Source organism: Homalodisca vitripennis, chromosome 3 (assembly GCF_021130785.1).
Source record: "Homalodisca vitripennis isolate AUS2020 chromosome 3, UT_GWSS_2.1, whole genome shotgun sequence".
NCBI lineage: Eukaryota > Metazoa > Arthropoda > Insecta > Hemiptera > Cicadellidae > Homalodisca > Homalodisca vitripennis.
The window spans coordinates 90,999,998-91,021,440 of record NC_060209.1 but is presented as its reverse complement, the minus strand read 5'-3'; the positions used below and the strand labels follow the sequence as shown (position 1 = coordinate 91,021,440).

The 21,443-nt window shown below is 35.9% G+C and overlaps 1 protein-coding gene across 2 annotated transcripts in view; it reads left to right on the top strand.

The window, feature by feature from the left end:
• LOC124357173 (calcium uniporter protein, mitochondrial) overlaps positions 1-21,443 on the top strand; it is a 433,451-nt gene that overhangs the window by 215,524 nt on the left and 196,484 nt on the right. For both annotated transcript variants that reach the window (XM_046808690.1, XM_046808691.1), the window contains exons 2-3: positions 5,040-5,081; positions 19,880-20,021. In XM_046808690.1, coding sequence (XP_046664646.1) covers positions 5,040-5,081; positions 19,880-20,021 — 184 coding nt within the window. The remainder of the gene's footprint in view (positions 1-5,039; positions 5,082-19,879; positions 20,022-21,443) is intronic.

Genomic DNA, 21,443 nt, shown 5'->3' with positions numbered 1-21,443 from the left:
TTTTAGTTACATAGATTAGTTACATAAGCACTACCTGTTTACACTTTTCAGTATATAATTGTAATATACCATGCAACTTGTGTATAGTTCTGTATGTAGGTACGTGTGTCTGTATGTGAGTGTGCTTGGCGTTAGAAATAATTATGTACAAGGTATGTTCTTTGTTTGAGGATAAAGCCTATATAATATCCAGAAGCAAGAAAGTGGTAACAATGGTATAAGTTATTCGAAAAGATTTTTAATGTTGGTATGGGAATAACGGAGATGTAACTAATCATTGTTTTTATAACAGAAAAAGTAGCGAAAGAAACACCTACGGTAACTGGAAAGATATAGTTAAATAACTCTATATTATTTTATTCTTATACATCTTTTTTAAGTCAGCTACGTTTAAAGTTATTAAAAATTGTAATTACAATTAAATTGTGTATATATAAGCCTGTATAACTAAAACGTTGCGGTTGTTGGCGCGGCGGGGTCGTGGCGGCGATAAACGATAAAACTTACTTATTTTAAAATCGTTGAACATTCTTTTATAACTGTCATGTTTTTAAATTATTATAAAAGTTCAATGGCAATAATATTTATTAAATTATTTATTATAATCAAATCGTGTACATAGGGGTCTGTAAAATTAAACAGTGCGTGCTGTTGGCGCGGCGGGGTCGTGGCGGGACGGACGGGTTGTTGCTTGTTGCTGAGGTTGGATAGGGACGTGTTACTTGCGCTTGACGGCCACGGACAAGTTTATTGTGAGGAGTTTGACTGCCATACTGAACTGACTGAATGTTTCCATAACGGGATAAACAGAAGTCTTAAAAATATTTCATCTAAATATACTATAGTTATTATAAACATATCGACCAGGCACTAATATTAATACAAAGTTTGAACATTATTTATGATATCATTGTGTTTACAGAATCGTGGATTGACTCAGACAAGACTCTAACTAATATAGATGGATATGAGGTATTTTGTACGACTGACAACTGGAACAGATGTGATGGTACGGTGGTCTACTTGAGAACAGATCTATGCGGCGGCTCGCGACAAATTAAACTAGGGAAGCGACTGGACTACAAACTTGACTTTGACGTTGACGGCCGACATTTTGACATATTAGCTATCTACCGCAGCCCTGCGATGGACTGCCAATTATTCTTATCTGATCTAGAACTTTACTACTCGAAACTGGCAAACAATACTTCCTACATATTCACTGGTGATATAAACATTGATATCTTAGATAGTACAATAAACGACGCTCAACAAGACAGTTATCTAAATATAATGTACAAAGCTGGACTAATTAACTGTATAAACAAACCAACACGGGTTACTGCTCATTCTTTGACGTGTATTGACCATATCTTCTTAAAACATGATAACTATGACTTTATTACTTCAGGTATTTTAAAAACAGGAATTACCGACCACTATGCTGTCACTGTTATGATACGTCTCCCAATTACTTCTCCTCGCGGTTTGGACACAAACAACCACGTACTTGGACATGAAGGTGTTGGATGGGCTGGTAGCGGCTCAGACGTGGGACCATGTCCTCGGCTTACAAGAAGTAAATGCTAGCTGTAACGCTTTCCTAAAACACGTTTGACAAGCTCAGAGCAAGTTCGTTACGAAACAAAATATCTATCTACAAGAAATAAAAACTGAAACCTTGGATTTCATATAATTTAATTCATGCTGTTAGAAAACGTGATAAATTAAGTAAAATATTAAAAAGACAACCATTTAATGAACGATTACGAAACTACTACTTGATTTTTAGGAACAACTTAAGCAATGAAATAAAAAGAGTAAAGACGGCTTATTTCAAAGAAAAATTATTAAATTCAGCGGGAAAACGCGAAAATGTTTTGGAGAACTGTTAACGAGTTCATTTCTGTCAGGAAAAAGAGAGAGGAGTTTCCTGTGCGCCATTTTACTCAAAACAGTGACAATCCTGGTGGAAGTACAAAGGAAGTGGCTAACTCTTTTAATTTGTTTTTTTTTCGCAAGTGGGAAGGAAGTTGGCCATGGGAAGTTCCGGCATCAACTGGTCCCCTGCTGGTGGATGATACAGTGCATAGGGTACGGGGGCATGAGTTTCGCTTGCGCCCGGTCTCGGACAGCCAGGTGGAGGAGTGTGTCAGGGGAATGCGAGTTGGATCGGCTCCCGGTATGAACGGCCTCCCCGTAGCCCTGCTCAAGCAACAAATTAGTAAGCTGGCGTCCCCTCTAAAACATATAATAAATCTCAGTATATCTTCAGGTGTTTATCCAGAATTATTTAAATCTGCAAAAGTAATCCCAATTTACAAAAACAATAGTAAATCAGACATGCACAATTATAGGCCAATATCATTGCTAAGTGTGCTAAGTAAAGTACTAGAGAAGTGTGGTAAAATATCAATTACAGAAATACCTCGAAGATAAAAATATTCTGTCAGAGTCCCAATACGGCTTTCGCAAAAACAAAAATACTCAGACTCCCTATTCGCAATTAATAAATGTATAACACATGCCTTAAATAACAATAATAAAGTGTTACTTCTTTACATTGATCTGGCAAAAAGCTTTTGATAGTATAAACAGAAAACCTGCTTTTTCGCAAATTAGAATGTGTTGGAGTTCGCGGATTAAAGCTGAACTGGTTCAGAAGCTATTTGAGGCGGACGTACGCAAACAGTCTCTATAAACAATCATTTAAGTGACACAATGAGTGTTGATTACGGTGTAGTCCAAGGTAGCACTCTTGGTCCACTTCTATTCTTAATTTACATAAATAATATTGTTTAAACTCGAGATTACTTGTAGGATATTTCTGTTTGCAGATGATACTGCAATATTGTTTGAGCGGAGATCGTGGGAGGAGGTCCTACCGTGTTGCTGCGGGAGAATTGGCGTTAGTAAAACGGTGGTTTTGATGAAAATATTCTAACCATGAATGTTTCAAAAACTAAATGTATGCCGATCTCATTGCGCAGCGCGGGCGAGCCGCCTGTGGACATGGGATTGGTACTCCACTCTTGCGGTGACACGAACAGTGGCTCCTGTGATTGTCGGGTGTGTTACAGAGGGTGAACCAGTACAAGTACCTGGGAGTCATCATGGATTCAAAATTAAAATGGGAACCCACACATCCACATGTTAAAATCTAAACTAAGGGAAAAATGATTTACGTTTTCCATCAATTAACTGAATATTAAATCCCAATGAAATTAAAACTATTTATTACGCCTATGCACAATCAATTTTACAATATGGCATTTATAGTATGGGGAGGGGCTTACAGGTCTATTTTATATCCGTTAATGACCGTTCAAAATTTAGTTATTTAAGGCAGCGTTCAAAAAACACAACAGATACCCGACTATCTTGCTTTATACAGAGACACAATTGTTATCAATTCGGCAGCTATATATTAAAAGCTTACTGGTTCTTTCGCGAGGAGCCACAGGCAGGAGATCGTCACCCCTGTCACACATAGATATTTTACAAGGAATGCTGTTAGCGTGGGCTTGCAGGTTCCCCGAGTAGTAAAATCGTATAATTACACCAATCCTTATTACATTGCAAATTTCCTACTCAGAAATATTCCGCAACACATAACTGACCTGCAGGTCCCGCTGTCCGCATACAGAAATCTTGTCTCTAACTGGCTGTTGGAGGTCGGCGCTGAACACGGTGAGTCGCTGCTCTCATCTATATACTAGACTAAAATATATGATCACGTTTATTTACTGGACTAACTTACTTTACTATACGCAACAAACTGTTTTTCACTATTGTTACGATGGCCGTCTTGCGCCGTTTCGCATCTCCGATGGATTTGAACACCTCTAATAAACCAAATTTAACCTAAGTATCGTTAGTAATTAATTTTGTTCCATTTTAATTTATTTGCACTATAGCAAATAACATACCTTATTTTTATATGATCTTTTATATCAAATAATTAGACTATTGGGTATTGTGGCATAATTAATGTTGTCTGTGGCCTACAAATTACACAGATTATTTTCAGATTTCATACTTAATAATTGTTTTGAAAATAGTTTTGTAAAATAATTTATTGTTATTAATGATAACTATTATGATACCGCTGTGCACCAGCAACTAGAAACAGACTCGTCACCACGCACAAGCCTCTATGGCCCATGTGGGACAAATTTCATTTATATTATGTGTACTGTGCTTGTTTGCAAATTTTGAAATAAAATTGATTTTGATTTGATTTGATATCGTGGCAAATATATGTCAATTCGAGAGGATTCATTTTAGATGTCTTATATATGTATGTCTAAGCATTAATAAAATTTAACTTGCAGACATATCATTGAGATGGGTGCTGTTATTTTGACCACAGCCCTGTCGTTGTTTGACTAGATCTTGCACATATTTACGAATGAATTATTAATAAAATGTGATTGGCTGACATACGTCATTGAGATGCACGTGACCACAGCCGAGATGTTACTTCACTAGACCTTGCACATGTGTACGAATGAAGCTTTCTTAGTGTGTAATTGGCTGACATATGTCATTGAGATAAACGTGATAACAGCCTAGATGTTGTTTCACTAGACCTTCCACATGTGTACGAATGAAGCTTTCTTAGGGTGTAATTGGCTGGCATATGTCATTGAGATGCATTTGACCACAGCCGAGATGTTGCTTCACTAGTGAAATCTAGACCTTGCATATATTTATCCTTTAAGCATTAATAAAGCTTAAGTGCCCTTGGTGGCTGTAAGTCAGTACAAAGGGTGGACAATCTTAAGTTCAAGAGTGTATTGTTTACTCACAAAGAGTCTGGACCTTACCTAAATAGCCTTTTTCTCTGTATTGCTAGCAGTGAGCCACATCAAAATCTATGGCAAGTGGCGAGCGGCTAAAAATCAAAGACAGACAATTTTGAAACTTAAATACTCTCAAACAATATTTTGTATTTAATTGATGTTTAAACTCAGTGTCTCACAATATTTTCTATTACTTATGATAAAAGCTTTAATTATTTTTTTTCTTATTTGCAGAGTCATGTTCCCTCCGGTCATCTACAATCCAATTATACCTTGGTGAGTATCATTTCCTTGCTGTAGCCTACCTATCAATCTAATATGTACATTAGTTTTAAGTTGGTAAAATGTATTTTACAAAGTTTTTTTCAAATGGTTATGGAATTTTAACTTTTAGCAAGGTACGAAGAAAAACACATAGACTGTGTGTTAACTGTTCCTCCGACTGATATTACTGAACTGGAGCTAAAATCATCGTTTACATTTAGTGATGCTTAGATACTATTTTCGTACGTACATTAATGGGCAATGAATGTATGTTTACACGCCTATAATCCTGTAGATACATTAGAGTGATGTAATAATGCTCGTATAATGAGCAAATCGGGAAGTTTGTTTGTACAGAGATGAAATGTATTGTTTGTAATATTGTCTTCCGCGAATAAAAATACAGATTTACTAAAATAAAATGAGTATTTCATTTGATAGTTTACGCTTTTTAGTGTGTTTTGATAGTTTTTTTCTTTATAAATTAATTTTATAAAAGCTTGTCTATATGACATCCTTTGTTAGTAGGAAGTCATTCTGTTACCACTACGTGAAAAAAGTTATTAAAAAAGTCTACTGTTCTGATAGAACTCGGTTAATGGTGCTGTAACTAGCAGTAGAGACGGAGACACAAAGGTATCGGAAGCCGGATCTGTGTAATGACACAAAGGTATGTAACTTAGTTCCACGCGACTACATTCGCGGCTACGGATTTGTTATTTTTACGGTAATCCTTAAAGGCTTGGAAGTAAAATTTCAAAGGTCCTATAGTTTTAACTTTTGTCTGCCTTTCCTATTGTACATTACAATTTGCTAAGCCTAAATTAAAACTAATATTAACTATATATAATTGGAATAATTAACAAAAAATAAGAACTTATCTCGTACAAATTGCGTTTCTTGTAAATTAGCCGAAGTCGATTACGTTCAGAGTAGTCGACTGTCTAGTTGCAATATACAACTACACATGTGGAACAGAGCAGACGTGTTTTTAAATCCAAAAATTGACGTTGTATCACATAAAATTTAAGTTCATACATTCGAACATAAAAAAAAATCATATAAGGTGCTAGATTATGTACTTTATACAAGATATTATTAAACCCCTATCGATTTGGGGTGAAAAGTGTTAAAAATAATAATTTGTGAATGTTTAACATAAATCTTCAAAGTGTCACAAGTTTTAAAAGTTCTGTTAAAAGTTGTGCTGTACGTAGTTTTAAACATAATAAAAATAAAGATTTTACTAAAATAATGTGATAATCTGTAATAGTTTGAAGCTGGAAGGAAAAAATCTTCAACTCCTTTCAAATGTACTGTGACACACCCAGTATTTTTAGATTGCTAAACTCATTTTAGAGCACGTGGGACGAGCCTATTCCAAAATTCATGTGTTGACTACTTTTGTTTTGAAACGACACCCACAAAACACACGGCGTATGGTCAGTATTTTGATACAATTAACCAAGGCACAATTTTGTAGATTCATCCTTTCAATTACTATCCATTGAAACATCGAATACTAGGCATTGATGGGAGAAAACCACCGAAACAAAAATCTATCTACCTTTACAACATCATATCTGAAATTATAACACATGTGTGATGTCAGTGTACAAATTTTGTTCGAAAAACGTCGTACTCAAACATTTACTTAGGTACAACTAAATTGATGGTATAATTAATATATTAATACAAGTAAATTAGTACAGAAATCTTTTTTGTGTTGGATTTCATCAATCTACATAAACGTGGTTATTATGTTTATGAAAATGAAAACAAACTGCAAAATTTTTAAATTGAAATATTTATCCGTAATTTTATTTAATATTGTCGAACAAATGATTTATGATATACATGCACCAAAACTGACAAAAAGAGTAACAAAAAGAAAATTCTCTTTCTAAGTGAAGAAATTATTGTGTTATTGCAAAAAAAAAAGAAAAAAAGAAAAAAAGCTAAGAACACAGTTTAGGAAATACGACCATTTGAAAGGTTGCAGGATTGTTGCCTATGGGAACTGTATGCAGGCTGCAAACCTGCTACATAACATACCGCGTCTTGTCTCTTCAGGACCGCGATACTCAGTAGAGAGACCGTGGCGAGGTTGATGTTCGCACAACCCGACAGGACGACAGCTTCACTTCCCTCATTAGTTTAGTTTAGGTATTTCTATATAGTATAAGTCTAAATCAATTAATTAATTAGTTTTAGAAGTTGTTCTGAAAAGCTGTTTGTGCAGACAAACGTTCAATGAATGAAAGCTTTTTTTATTTGATTTGATGGTTCCCGCACCAAAGGCTTTACAATTTTGTTGTTTGTGACCTGGGTTGAATAATGAAGTTACAGCACATTTTAGACTAAAAGAGTGATATGTATAAGAAAGTCTCCAATGAGGTATGAAAGGAACGGCCAGAATAGGATTTGTAAGGAAAGACCAAAATAAGGTATGTAAGGAAGAACCAGAATGTGATATATACGGAAGGTCCAGAATGGAGTATAAAAAGAATGAACAGAATGGGCTATGTAAAGAAGGACTAGAATTGGGTTTGTAAGAAAGGAACAGAATGAGGAATATAAGGAAAGATATAATGGAGTTTGTAAGCAAGGTCCTGAATGGAGTTTGTTAGGAAGAACCAGAATGTGGTTTATAAGGAAGGGCCAGAATGAGTTATGTAAGAAAGGACCACAATGCGGATTGTAAGGAAAGGCCAGAATGGGGCTTGTAAGGAAGGGCTAGAATAGGGATTGTAAGGAAGGACCAGAATGGGGTTTTAGAATATACAGAATTATGTATGTAAGCAAGAACCACAATGTGGTTTGTAGGGAAGGGGGAGACTGGGAATTGTAAGGAAGTACCAGAATGAGCTATATAAGAAAGAACCAGAATGAAGTTTGTAATGAAGGACCTGAATGTTGTATATAAGGAAGTACCAGAATGAGGTATGTAAGGAAGGACCAGAATTGGTGTTTGTAAGGAAGGACCAGAATGGGATTTGTAAGAAAGGACCGGAATGGGGTTTGTAAAGAAGGACCAGAATGAGGTATGTGAGGAAGGACCAGAATGAGTTACGTAAGGATGACTAGAATTAGGTATGCAAGGGAAGACTAGAATGAGGTATGTGAGGGAGGGCTAGAATGTGGTATATAAGGAATGACCAGAATGGGATTTGTAAGGAAGAACCGGAATGGGGTTTATAAGGAAGGACCATAATGGGGTTTGTAAGGAAGAACCAGAATGAAGTACGTGAGAAAGGACTAGAATGAGGTATTTAGTAATGAAAGACCAGAATGGGGTTTGCAAGGAAGGACTAGAATGATCTATATAAGGAAGAACCAGATGAGGTATGAGAGTAAGTACCAGAATGAGTTACGTAAGGAAGGACCAGAATGTGGTATATAAGGAAGGACCAGAATTATGTATGTAAGGGAAGACTAGAATGAGGTATGTGAGAGAGGACTAGAATGTGGTATATAAGGAAGGACCAGAATTGTGTTTGTAAGGAAGGACCAGAATTTGGTTTGTAAGGAAGGGCCAAAATGAAGTATGTAAGGGAAGACCAGAATGTAGTATTTAAGGGAGGGCTAGAATGAGCTATTTAAGAAAGAACCCGTATGAGGCATTTAAGGATAGACCAGGATTATTATGCTCTGAGGTTTCCTAGATTTTAACCTATGAAAAATTAAAGTATATTAGATGGATTGTAATTTTAGAAAATAATGAAAAGAGATAGTACATATTTGAAGAGGATGCGTTAAAGGAACCAATTGGTTATTATTGAAATATTTATTATAGGGAGGTTCACACGTTGTGCCGTGTATCTAATAACGCTGACTAGGCCCAGGCCTACGGCGGCAGATTTTCAGAGGCAGCACCTTTGGATTCAGCGGCGACTGGCGATTGGACATAGTAAATCACTGATCAGCTGCTAAAATAACAGTAACAGTAACAGAGCGTTTTACGTGGCACAACATCTAGTGTGTGTTATGTGTAGATAGATAGATAGATTGTTTACCTGTGTATTACTCGCCGCGACGTGGAATAATTCTGGTAGAGAACTCTGGGGAGAATTGGGAGTGGAAATATTTTACTGGATGTAGTGGAATGTTATATATTTTGTACTTTATATGTGTATAACACTTTAAGTAGCATATAACTTTTACCTAAAACACACAACTAATACTTCCTCCTGAGATAAAGATCGTCTAAAGTAGTGAAGGCGCGATACGGCGCCCGGCGCAGTGGACATTCCGAAAGGGAACAGAAACAACCATGACAGAGTTCATCAAATCATTGAATAAAGAGATTTATACGGAGACTTTATTAATTTTTTCCTAGTTTTTATTTCTTGATATGATCAATAAGTAATAGAGAAGTTTTCAACTAAGTTCAATGTAATTTCACGTTTGAAGTTGTAAAAACACAAAAAAGTTTAAAAAATTATTTTTAGAAGTAACTAAAACCTCGTAAAATATTACAAAAAGGACTATTGAGATATATTTTATAATTCCAGGATAGCTTTGTTTATAAGCATTTCAGTCTACCGTGGGTGAAATTCAGATTAAGAACATAACATTACTAATCTGTCTTTAATTTTCTGCCACGAACTGCTCAGGCGAGAGAGGTTTATCATGTTTCAAGAGGGTGGAAAACAATATGTTGGTAGTCGGTCCACTTCTCGCTCGTGTGGAAGTCAGATAAATTGAACAGAGATCAGTGCTGCTATTCTACTTTGTGTTATTGTACATCCGTCAACCTTATCACTCCTTTACTTCCTCTATTTATATATAATGTAATAAATAAAAGTCTCCCTTGTTTCTGTTTGTGTTGCTGGAGCTGTAAAATAAGGAAACTTAACACATTTCCAGTGCTCAGAGTAAGGAGTGTTGAGTTTACAAACGTGTGTAAAGTAATCCTTATTTACGTTATCTGCCTTGCCTCGCTCGTTGCTTTACTTAAAACTCTAAAACCTAAACAGCTTAGTTTCACCTTTCATTTCCTTGTGCCTCTCGAGTGTGTGTCTAGTTGTTCTCCTAATGTAGAGTGGCTACATGGTAGCACTTCATCTGTCAGTATTATATTTAATATTTAGAAATCGGCGATTTTACTGGTAAGTTAAGTTTAATTATTCCCAGAATGTGTAAAATCCTATTTTTCTAATAATCGCATAAGTGTATTTATAGAGAGCTTAGCTCTAAAAAAAACAAATAAAACGAAAAGCCCATGTTAACCATTAAACTGTTTGAATTACGAGTACAATTAAAAACTGTACAATGTTTCTATGTTCTATTTAAAACGCAAAATATTATAAATTAAGATGCAATTAATAGTAACCACAAAATACCCCGTCATTACAGTGATTTCCAAATATATACAGGGTACTCTAAAAGTCCCGCGTATTTAATTTTTAAACTGATGAGAATTTTAAAATGTCCTTTGGGGATGTTCAGTAACATCTCTTAAGACCACTTGTGATTACAATTTTACTCATCTTTCCCTCGAAATGGGTGGTGGTAGGAAATTAAAGGATTGAAAAAAGTAAAATTCTATTCAACAATACGTAAGATAGTGCCAACTTAGATAATTTTAATTTTGATCATTACTTTTCTTTTATCAAGGATTTTAAAGTAAACTGTTGGAAGATAAAGTTACTGATAAAAGTTTTCACTTCATCTCAACCAATGCATTCATTGTAACCTGAAGGTGTTCCAAAAGGTTTAGTTTATGACGTATATTTCAAAATTGATCATAGCTTTATTACTAAAGGGCAGATTTAGGGTCTTTTTCGTTTAAAGGCCAGCACAAAAGACCCTAGCTTGCCTATTCAAAACTCAGATCACGCGATGCTTGCCCGCTGCGCAGAAAAAAAATTAACTCGAGCTTGCAAAGTCCAAGCCCAGATCAACTCACCACGCTTTATTGAACAAGAAAAACTAAGTATAACTCACAGAACTAACGCAGGTTTCATTACAGGCAAAAGATAAGCGGTGCGCGTTTATCACTGATAAGATAAGACGAGTTTATACTAGAAGTAGTACCTGGACTACTGCCCTAAGAACTGATATCACCAAAAAAACGATTAAATGCACTGTCAGTCAGGTATAGTATGTTTGTAAGGTGCTGGCCCTTAAACGAAAAAGACCCCAGATTTATAAACCAGGAATCACATTATTAAATTGAATCTTCATATAATTTTGAATCTTTAATTCAATTTCTCAGTTAGACTTTATCTAACAAACTTTGCAATGTCGAAGTAGAGAAATGGGCGAGCGCACCTAGCCGTCCTGTAGTAATTTGCACTCCAATCAACATTTAGGTTATTTAATTCCATGAGTCGCGAATGTGTTCCTTGGGCTCCTCGTTATATGTAAACTCATCTCACTGTGGGCTATGTATCCAGGATCACTTAATCGTTCTTTAGGATTTTAAGCCTATGTCACCCAGGAACCTATTTGTTAATTAGTAATATTCGAACTTAAGAGAACTGGTGGTAATGAGTCCTTAGTTATTCACAATCTATGTGTCCCAGTTCTCCCTCGTAGTCCGATATAAAAAAGCAGCGGGATTTCATAAAAATGTAGACTCCTCTTTCACTAACGTCTTGTTTCTTCTTGTTTAAGGGGACATGGAACTCAATATTTTGATTTTTTTTAGGTTTTTTTTGCAAATTAATATAGTTTGATTTGTTACAAAAAAAATGATACCACTCCCACATTTCTATGACAACTATAACCCTTATAGAAAAATTAAACAAAATATCTTGTCCCGTGCAATATTCAACCGATCCGTGATGACAAGAGGTGTAAGATATCTGACTTACTTAGGGGACGTTGACTCTAAGGGTCATGCAGCTGTCAATGAATCAAAGCCTTATGGAGATATAAATATAGAAAAGGCTGAGTGTATAGGACATGTTTCCAAAAGGATGGGGTCGCGACTTCGAAAGCTGTGTAAGACAACGGGAACATTGAGTGATGGTAAAGCACTTGGTGGAAAAGGTAGGCTTACTGGCCCTGAAATAGATACCATTCAATCCTACTATGGTAATGACATAAAAAACAACAGGGATGACTTACTTGAAATGAAAAAGGCCATATGGGCAATTTTCTACCATAAAATGTCAACAGATGCTAACCCTAAGCATACTTTATGCCCCGAAGGAGAACTTTCATGGTGCGGTTTCAACCGAGCAAAAATAACTAAAGAGCCATATTCCCACAAGCACTCTCTTTCTGAAGTAGTTTTAAATGCCATCAAACCTGTCTTCAATGACTTATCAAACAACACTCTTCTAAGTCGATGCACTTTAGGTCGTACCCAAAATCCAAACGAGTCATTGAATGGAGTTATATGGAAGCGCCTGCCAAAAACTGTATTTGTAGGTATGACAACCTTAAAAATAGGAGTATATGATGCAGTTATTAGTTTTAACAAAGGTGCTTTAGGGAAACTAGATGTTTTACAAGCTCTTAAACTAAAATACAGTGATAATTGCAATCTGCGCCTTCAGAAAATTGATAGAAAAAGAGTGTATGAAGCTGAAAAGAAAGTTCAGAATTCACAAAAGAGGAAAAGGAAACAAAGGAGGATGGCTAAAAGGAAGATTGAAGAGAAAGATAAGTTCAAGGACTATGAACCAGGAATGTTTTAATGCTGGTAAGTTACAAAAATTTTAAATCTAGTATAATCACTTACTTTAAACTGCGTTTACCGAAAATTTCATTTTCGCACACTTATGCCCGATTTTCTCAGAAACCGTTCAAGATCTTCAAATTTTTGTCACATAATTATAATGCATATTTGTACAAATATACCTATTATTATCTTGGTATCTGTTTTTATTGGAAATATATTAATTAAACATGTTAAAAAATAAATCTTTAAAATGGTACTTAAAAAAACATTTTTGAGAGGTTTAAAGTTGAGATATTTATTTGAAAATAGGTCTGTTTGTAAATAAAAAGAGGTAGTACAAACTGTGAAAATTTCATAGGTCTATCTCCAATGGCCTCTGAAAAAAATGGGCATAAAAATAGCAAAATTAGCATTATCGGTATAGGGTGTACCATGTAAAACGCGTTTCAAGCCATATCCTGCGGATTCCTCGAACTGTGGGTCCTCCCATTTCTTATCGATGGTTTCTTACTTTATCAGGATACTGGTTCTCCTCGTTTCTTCTCAGCGTCTTCCTCCTTCGTTTTATGGTTCCCTCCGGCTTATTTACTTCTCAGATTTCTGATCACTTCCGATCTTTGATCCCAATTTTAATTGTGCCTCATGGCCTGGTGTTCTAAACTTATAATTCTTTCGTTTTCGGAAGGACATCAAAATATTGTCACATCTTTTCACCCTAAAAATTACTTATACTTCTATAAGCTTTCCAGGATATGGAAGTTGTAAAGTTCAGCTGTGGTTACGTTTCAGCTCAGCGTTGGATTTGTACTAATGAGTTTTAACGAGAAAACAAAGTTTGAATATGTATATTCTATGAAAGATTTTTGTATGAGTATCGGACCTCAAAAAAATGTGCTCTAACTGTAAAGTTAGGTTTAATCTTATTTTGAGCTGTTGGAAATAAATCGTTAATTAATTTTGGTTTTGATTTACAGTATGTTAATTACAACCTTGTCTGGAAAATTTGCCGAATATGTGTTATTATAAACCTTTTGGGTACAATGATTTAACTCTGAATAAAGAGAGAGAGATAAATAAATAATTCGTTTCCTATAACAAGTTCACTATCAGTTCCAGTGACAGTGTCAGTTGTGGCGGGCAGCGGGAGGGGGCGAGGGAGATCCACATGTCACACAGTTCCTGGTTTTATATCATGTCCCTGTATCCAGTTCAGTGGATTACACTATTTTGTGTCTCTCCTCTCGTACAGTGTTAAATCGGCTGTCTTGTTCGCGTAAACGTTCACATGTGTTTTTTTAAATCTTTTTATATAGGTATAAATTAATTGTTGTACTTACCTTGGTTACACATGAGGTGTAGGGTAAGTCATATTTTGTATGAACAGAAAATATAATAAAGGATACTCGCTCGTGGATGATATACTCCAAGATTGTATGCCAGGTATGTATCATGTATTGCGCGCGTTTGTTTAATTTAGGTATTTAATGTGTTGATGGACGTTAGGCCATATGTAAAAATAACCTTTATTCATGACTGGACCATGGTTGAATTTAGGGTTTGTAACACGCTATTGATATACGAGTATCTCTGTAAACTTTTGCCTTGAAATTAAAACATGACCAAAAAATTTCTTTGAACTTAGAGATCTTACTCTTAGCGTTAAATGTACGTCTGGAAAACTTGCTTCCATTTTACTTCGCATTCAAAATAAATAACTTGCAAATTTCCTGAGTTTACTAGAATATTTTTTGTGGGTCAAAGTTATTAAATGAAAGTGTGCATGTGAAGTTATTTTCTTTTCGTCAGATTTCTTAGTGAGTTCAGATGTAACGTTTCTGGAGTAACGCACTCCTGAGATACCGTACACGGTTGTACGAACTTGAGCAGTTGGAGTAAGAGGATCCCATGTACCATAACTAAGTGCATATCCCATGTATACAGGGTAAAGCAGACTATCCGTCCGCAATGTTGGCTGAAGCGAGAAACCTACCTTTCTTTTAACCAAAACCTCATATTTTGACCCCAAAGAATTCGGGGAAATAATTGTACCCCAAAATACTATTGGGGTAATAAGGGTCATTTTTCAAAGCTTTTCAAATGTAAAGACAGGTAAAGCCGTACCTCTTTTTAAAGGTCTCTCTATTCAATGATCACTTTGAAAAGAAAGTTTTAATTTATTTAGCTTCTTGTATACAGAACGGTCCAAAATCTCAAGGTTGTACGGTTTAACAATTTTTTTTTACTGTTATCTCATTAAAAATTTTAGCAAATCTAAGTTTTTCATCAAGGTTACCTACTACTATTTCTAAAAATATTTTACATTTATCACTTTTCCGTATATATTTTGTTAGGGTTCAAATTTACGATATTTCAAAATTGCAAAACCTACAATGTTCTAATAGAAAGGTATGACTTTTATTACATCTCTGAATAGCTCTCGAGGTTGAGTGGAATAGAGGGCTAAGTCAGCTCAAACTCAAAAAATAATTTTTCTATTAATACTAAAAATTGTATATTTTGATTAATATTTAATTGTATATTTTAATTGTATATTTTGATTAAGTGTAGCTTTATCTTGGGTGGTTGAGAAATGGCGCCAAAATACAAATTTTCATGGTGTAACCGGCAGCTATGCCACATTTCAATAGATTTTGCTAAAATCAAGCTCACATCTTTATTTCTGAGTTTATTTTAGATGAGTTCATCAACGAAAAAAATTCCAATAACGACTTCTTGTTGAGAAACTAACGGTTACTTTGTCGCTTAGCTTCGAAATATTAAATGTATATTTAATAAATAACTCATCCGGGTTTACAGTTCAAGAAACATTTAATGCCAATAACACTCTTTAAACATATTTAAAAATGTTTATAATTACATGATCATAGACCAACTCCAACACTATTTTTAGACTGTTGTAATCGAAGTACAATCCATATGGTATTAGATTTTAAAAGCAGTCCCTTGTGGTGAAGGCGGGTTGATAGAAGTAACTTCTGTGTTAGTTAGTAGCAGACGAAGAAAATCAAGTTATCGTGAAGTAAGTTTCGGTGTCTGCAGCAGTTAGTTTCCAACATTAAATAGAGCAGTTCCGTAAGTCGGCCTTAGTTTAGCTGACTTGGCGTTAGTCAGGGAGTCGCTCTGCCTTTGTAGCGAAGAGAGTTGATAGAAGTAACTTCTGTGTTAGTTAGTAGCAGACGAAGAAATTCATATCGTGAAGTAAGTTTCGGTGTCTGCAGCAGTTAGTTTCCAACATTAAATAGAGCAGTTCCGTAAGTCGGCCTTAGTTTAGCTGACTTGGCGTTAGTCAGGGAGTCGCTCTGCCTTTGTAGCGAAGAGAGTTGATAGAAGTAACTTCTGTGTTAGTTAGTAGCAGACGAAGAAATTCATATCGTGAAGTAAGTTTCGGTGTCTGCAGCAGTTAGTTTCCAACATTAAATAGAGCAGTTCCGTAAGTCGGCCTTAGTTTAGCTGACTTGGCGTTAGTCAGGGAGTCGCTCTGCCTTTGTAGCGAAGGGAGTTGATAGAAGTAACTTCTGTGTTAGTTAGTAGCAGACGAAGAAAATCAAGTTATCGTGAAGTAAGCTTCGGTGTCTGCAGCAGTTAGTTTCCAACATTAAATAGAGCAGTTCCGGAAGTCGGCCTTAGTTTAGCTGACTTTTGGCATTAGTCAGGGAGTCGCTCTGCCTTTGTAGCGAAGGGAGTTGATAGAAGTAACTTCTGTGTTAGTCAGTACCAGACGAAGAAAATCAAGTTATCGTGAAGTAAGTTTGGGTATCTGCAGCAGTTATGTTTTAATATTAGGGTAGTTCCTTAAGTATATCTTAGTTTAGCTGACCGGGCGTTAGTCAGGGAGTTGCTCTGCCCTTGTAACTCCTGCTTACCGACAATATCCGAGACTACACCGAGTATTAATTGATGAAAATAAAATAATATTAAGCCTCTCTCATACATACTTGTTTAAAGTGTAAAAATCCAACATTTTCCATAAAAATGTGGTTTTGTTTTTAAACGGGACAACCAATTAAGCTTAGTTTTAATTATCAAGTGTGTTTGTATCCTCATTGTTTAAAGTTTTAAGTTCTCTAATAGTTCTATCATTGTACATTTTATATTTGTATTGTTGAAGCCGTTAGAATAATACATTATGTGTTGTCTACCTTGCTATTAATTATACAAGATGGATGCAAGCCAGACTGGGCGTGGTCACTCACAGAGTATATACCTTTCTCAGTATCTTCATAGTGCGTCTTCTGTACTCCTCAATTCTTAGATTACGAGGTGGAATGCCATGAATATTAAGCTAAAATTTAGTCTCTATCGATATTTTTGCTCTGTCATGGCTGATTATTTCAGTCGTACGATCGGAAAGAAATTGTTTCAAACTATATTCTCAAACGTATTAAGGGGTACCTTAAAACGCGTACTTTATACTATCGCAATGCTTTTTTTTCCAATTCTGGCTTTTTCTTATGTATAAAACCGAATTTATCATTATTAATTAATTCAGGAACTATTATTTAATTCCTCGGTTCAGAAAACCCCCTCAGCATTCTTATTGATTGTGTGAAAATAAATCCTGGAGGGCAAAGATCTCTGAGAATAGATAATTTAAACTAAATTAACATCAGACCTTATGAGCGTTTATCTCCAATTGTGAATACTAAACGCTCATAGGCTTAACCTTAAATATTATAATATTATTTGTAGAGAGAAGGTAAAAATATCAAACCGTCCCAATGTTTTTGACTAATTGTGTATAGAAGTAAAGCAATTGGTCGAAAAGAATCCTATGTACACTAAATCAAAGGAATTAGAGCTAACTAGCGTTTAAAAACTCAGAATATTTTCAGTTACATCAGAGGAGAGTTCTAATTTGATTTTGAACTCAACTAATATTACTCTTAACAATTGTGCAAAATTGCAGTTTTGCAGAGGTGCTCAGACATATATGTATATATTTAGGTAGACGAAAATACATTCAATTTGGAATGTAGATGACAAATGGTTGTGGTGTTGAAAACAAATGAAACACATTATTTATATTTTCACCACTGTATCTTACAGGTTCCCTCACTTGCAAGTGACAAGCGATCAATAGAACACTCAATCAGTAGTATGGAAATCAATGACGCCAGGAGACCCAGTTTTTGTTTCCCAAATATTTTTCAACGTCGTATCAGAACAATGCATCGTAAAGTGTCTGCTGATATATTTTTTGTCTTATTTTTTATATATTGTAATGTTATTTATCCTTAGATAGACTGTAAAGTGGCACGTCAACGTTTACGAAGGTCGATGGTCCAGCACAGTTGTACGGAGCAACACATTATGCGTGTATTGTGGGTGTGAACTGTGGCGAGTGTACCGATATGTTGTGTTGTACCACAGTCAGTGCTCGCATTGAGTGCAGACCACAGGCACAGAGATCGCGGTTTCTGTGATGCTGTTTAGGTCGGCTATTTAAACGGAGATAAAGTTTTTTACCTACCCAGTTTATAGCCTCTGGGCACTAAAAATATAGGTATTTTCTTCTCTTCGTATTTATTTAAATCCACGGTGAACCATCTTAAATCACTAATAATCTAATCAACAACTTCTATTAAAAAAATTCGAATTATAACTGTGCGTATGTGACATATCTAAACATTTAGACTTAAAGTAAATATAAGCTGTCCGTGAACAAATAAACTGCTACTTGCAGACCTCATCGTTGCAGATATGTAGGGTTTCTGAAAAAATACCGGGATTTTGAACGGCCGTTACTTAAAAGCTATTCAATATAAGTGAATGACTTGATGACAAATTGTCGAAAGAAGAACAAATTTCGTTTATATAACTTAATAAAACACGTTCACTTTGGCGAATCGTCCACATGTTCCTGCACAATGTTGGAGTGTTGTGAATCTCATATCCGAGAATTGAGACTATTAACAACACCACTTGTGTGAAATGTGACTTCGTCGGATGTGTAGCACCCTTTTAATAAAATTGGAATTGTTCAATCTCGTCGAGCTAAAACTGGGTAAGTCTGCATGCTTAGAGCGATCGGCGGGTTTAATCTAATGGCTTAATTCAATTTTGTAGGCATGAAGTCTCAATTTTATACGAATAACATCGTGGAATGTCAGTTTGTGTATGTTTAAATGCAGGCTTCCTCAGACAGCAGATGTGTTTGAACTCCTGGTGCGAGATTGCTGGATCTCGTCTATTTTTTCATAACTTGTTTTATGCCGGCCAGTTCAATGTCATTTCACCACACTTGTGTCTCTAATCCGGTTAAATCAGCGACGAATTGATTTATTATGTAGCGAATTTTAATCTCGATACGTAACTCGAAATTGACGCTGCAAACAAGCAATCGATTTCAATTCTGCGTATCGCAAAACACACCGTGCCTTCTATTGCGCTGCAAACATTGTACTCGCAAGGCTCGATTACCGCCAGCCGGATCAGTCACAATAGCAGACTGCCACCGCGTATCTGATCTGCGCATGCTAAGGACAATGTTTCCTCCTATGCTACACGAAAAAACATAAGTTAGGTATTTCAACTTCAATTTGAAGTTTAAATCGTTTAGTTACCGTATCTTAAAAAGGTTTGCATTCAGAATCCCAGCATTCTTTATGGAGACCCTGTAATCATCCTCCAAGGACGATACTTATAAACATACCGCACCCGCAAGTCAATGTTTGTACCCATCGTACAGTATTCATGTACAGCATATTCTCTCTGTTTACAGTTGGGCTGCTGGGCCCGCCGGCCTCACCACTGCAGACATATGTCCTCCTCCAAGGACGATACCAAGAGGCCTCCCGCATCCGCCAGCAGTGCTTGGACCCGTCGCGTCGATTAGTATCCACGTACATTTTACTCTGTCTGTTACAGTTGGGCTGCTGGGCCCGCAGGCCTCACCACTGCAGACATATGTCCTCCAAGGACGATATCAAGAGGCCTCCCGCACCCGCCAGCAGTGCTTGGACCCATCGCGTCGATTAGTATCCACGTACATTATACTCTGTCTGTTACAGTTGGGCTGCTGGGCCCGCAGGCCTCACCACCGCAGACATATGTCCTCCAAGGACGATACAAAGAGGCCTCCCGCACCCGCCAGCAGTGCTTGGACCCATCGCGTCGATTAGTATCCACGTACATTATACTCTGTCTGTTACAGTTGGGCTGCTGGGCCCGCAGGCCTCACCACTGCAGACATATGTCCTCCAAGGACGATACCAAGAAGCCTCCCGCACCTGCCGTCAAGCCATTGGATCCATCGGCTCTGTCGCATCGTCTCCCAGACCCTACCACTCATTCAGGTTAGTCTACATGAAAAGTTATAGGTTATTCTACATGAAAAGTTATTGCGACATACTGGTTTTTCTTAAATGATTTCATCAAATGTCATTTAGTATTTAATCGCATGTATTAAATTACGAAAATATTACAAGGTAACTGATTAGTGATTGCCTAAAATTTGAAATAATTTCCTTTCATAAACTTTAAACCATTTAGTATTTAGTATTTAAAAATTATACATAATAGAATGTTGTCTTATATGTAACTATGAAATGGTCCTCTCAAATAATTGGAGTTTCCAATGTGAAAGTGCAGACGGTTTGGATCAATACCATTTCTTCGTGTGTTCATCATCACTGATCTGGAGCCCAACTAAAATAAAACCCAGTATAGATTTATAATTTCGTCAATCTTCAACCTTAATATAATTTAAATAACCCTTTAGAGTATCATCAAAATCCAACGAATTAACTTTTACTTATAAGCTGAATATGCATTGTAACAAACTAATAGTACGTTATATTTTACAGTCTATAAGCTGAGAACCAGTTTGAGTTATATAAGCACGCACCCTGGTTTAAAAAAATGTAGGTAAACTTTCCCTAAGAAAGAAATCGATCGTCAGCCGGTCTAGTTTTGGTGGAGGCCAAACTGGGAGGGTCTCAAAAGGATTAAAAATATAAAAGAATAATTTTTTCTCAGGTTGTATGCATTTTAGTTTTGTACACTTCAAGACAACCGTCAGACATGTAAGTACATGTTAAATCACCGTCAGCTAACAACTCAAAAACACACTGTTTGGCTGAAAAGTTTGAGGTTCAATCTCTATTTACTTGTCTGACGGTAATATAGACTAACTACTATTTTTGTGTCTAGCATTTGGTTTTAAGTGATTTAAGCTAAGTAAATCAATAACTAAAGTTAACAAAATAGTATTACTAGATTTCTTGAAAAAATTAACAACAGTTTTATGCATATATTGTGTGGTAAATTCTGTGTCGTAGACTCGTAGATAAAGTAAATACATAATGTGTAATCAATAATAGTGTCTTATTAAAGTTTACATCAGTCGTATATACATTAAGTAATTACCGACAACCTGTTACTTTATGGGCGTGATAATGTAGTAGTTTTTACTCTGGGAACTATAATAATATCAGTATAATAAAGTCTTAAATTAATGCTCCTAGAAAAATAACCAGTTTTTTCGAATGTTATTTTGAATACACTTTAAATCTTAGTATAACCAATTTATTATGTACGAAAAATAAACAATTACAATTAATGGAATATTTGATATGACAAGTGAACAATACAGTTGTGATAGCAGACATGGTAGAGGTTTCTGCAGATGTGCACATCCAATTTCATGGTTCCCGCACATCGCCACAAGGTTGGGGTGGCCATTTCGCTGCACCGCCATCTCCACACGTCTGTGATAC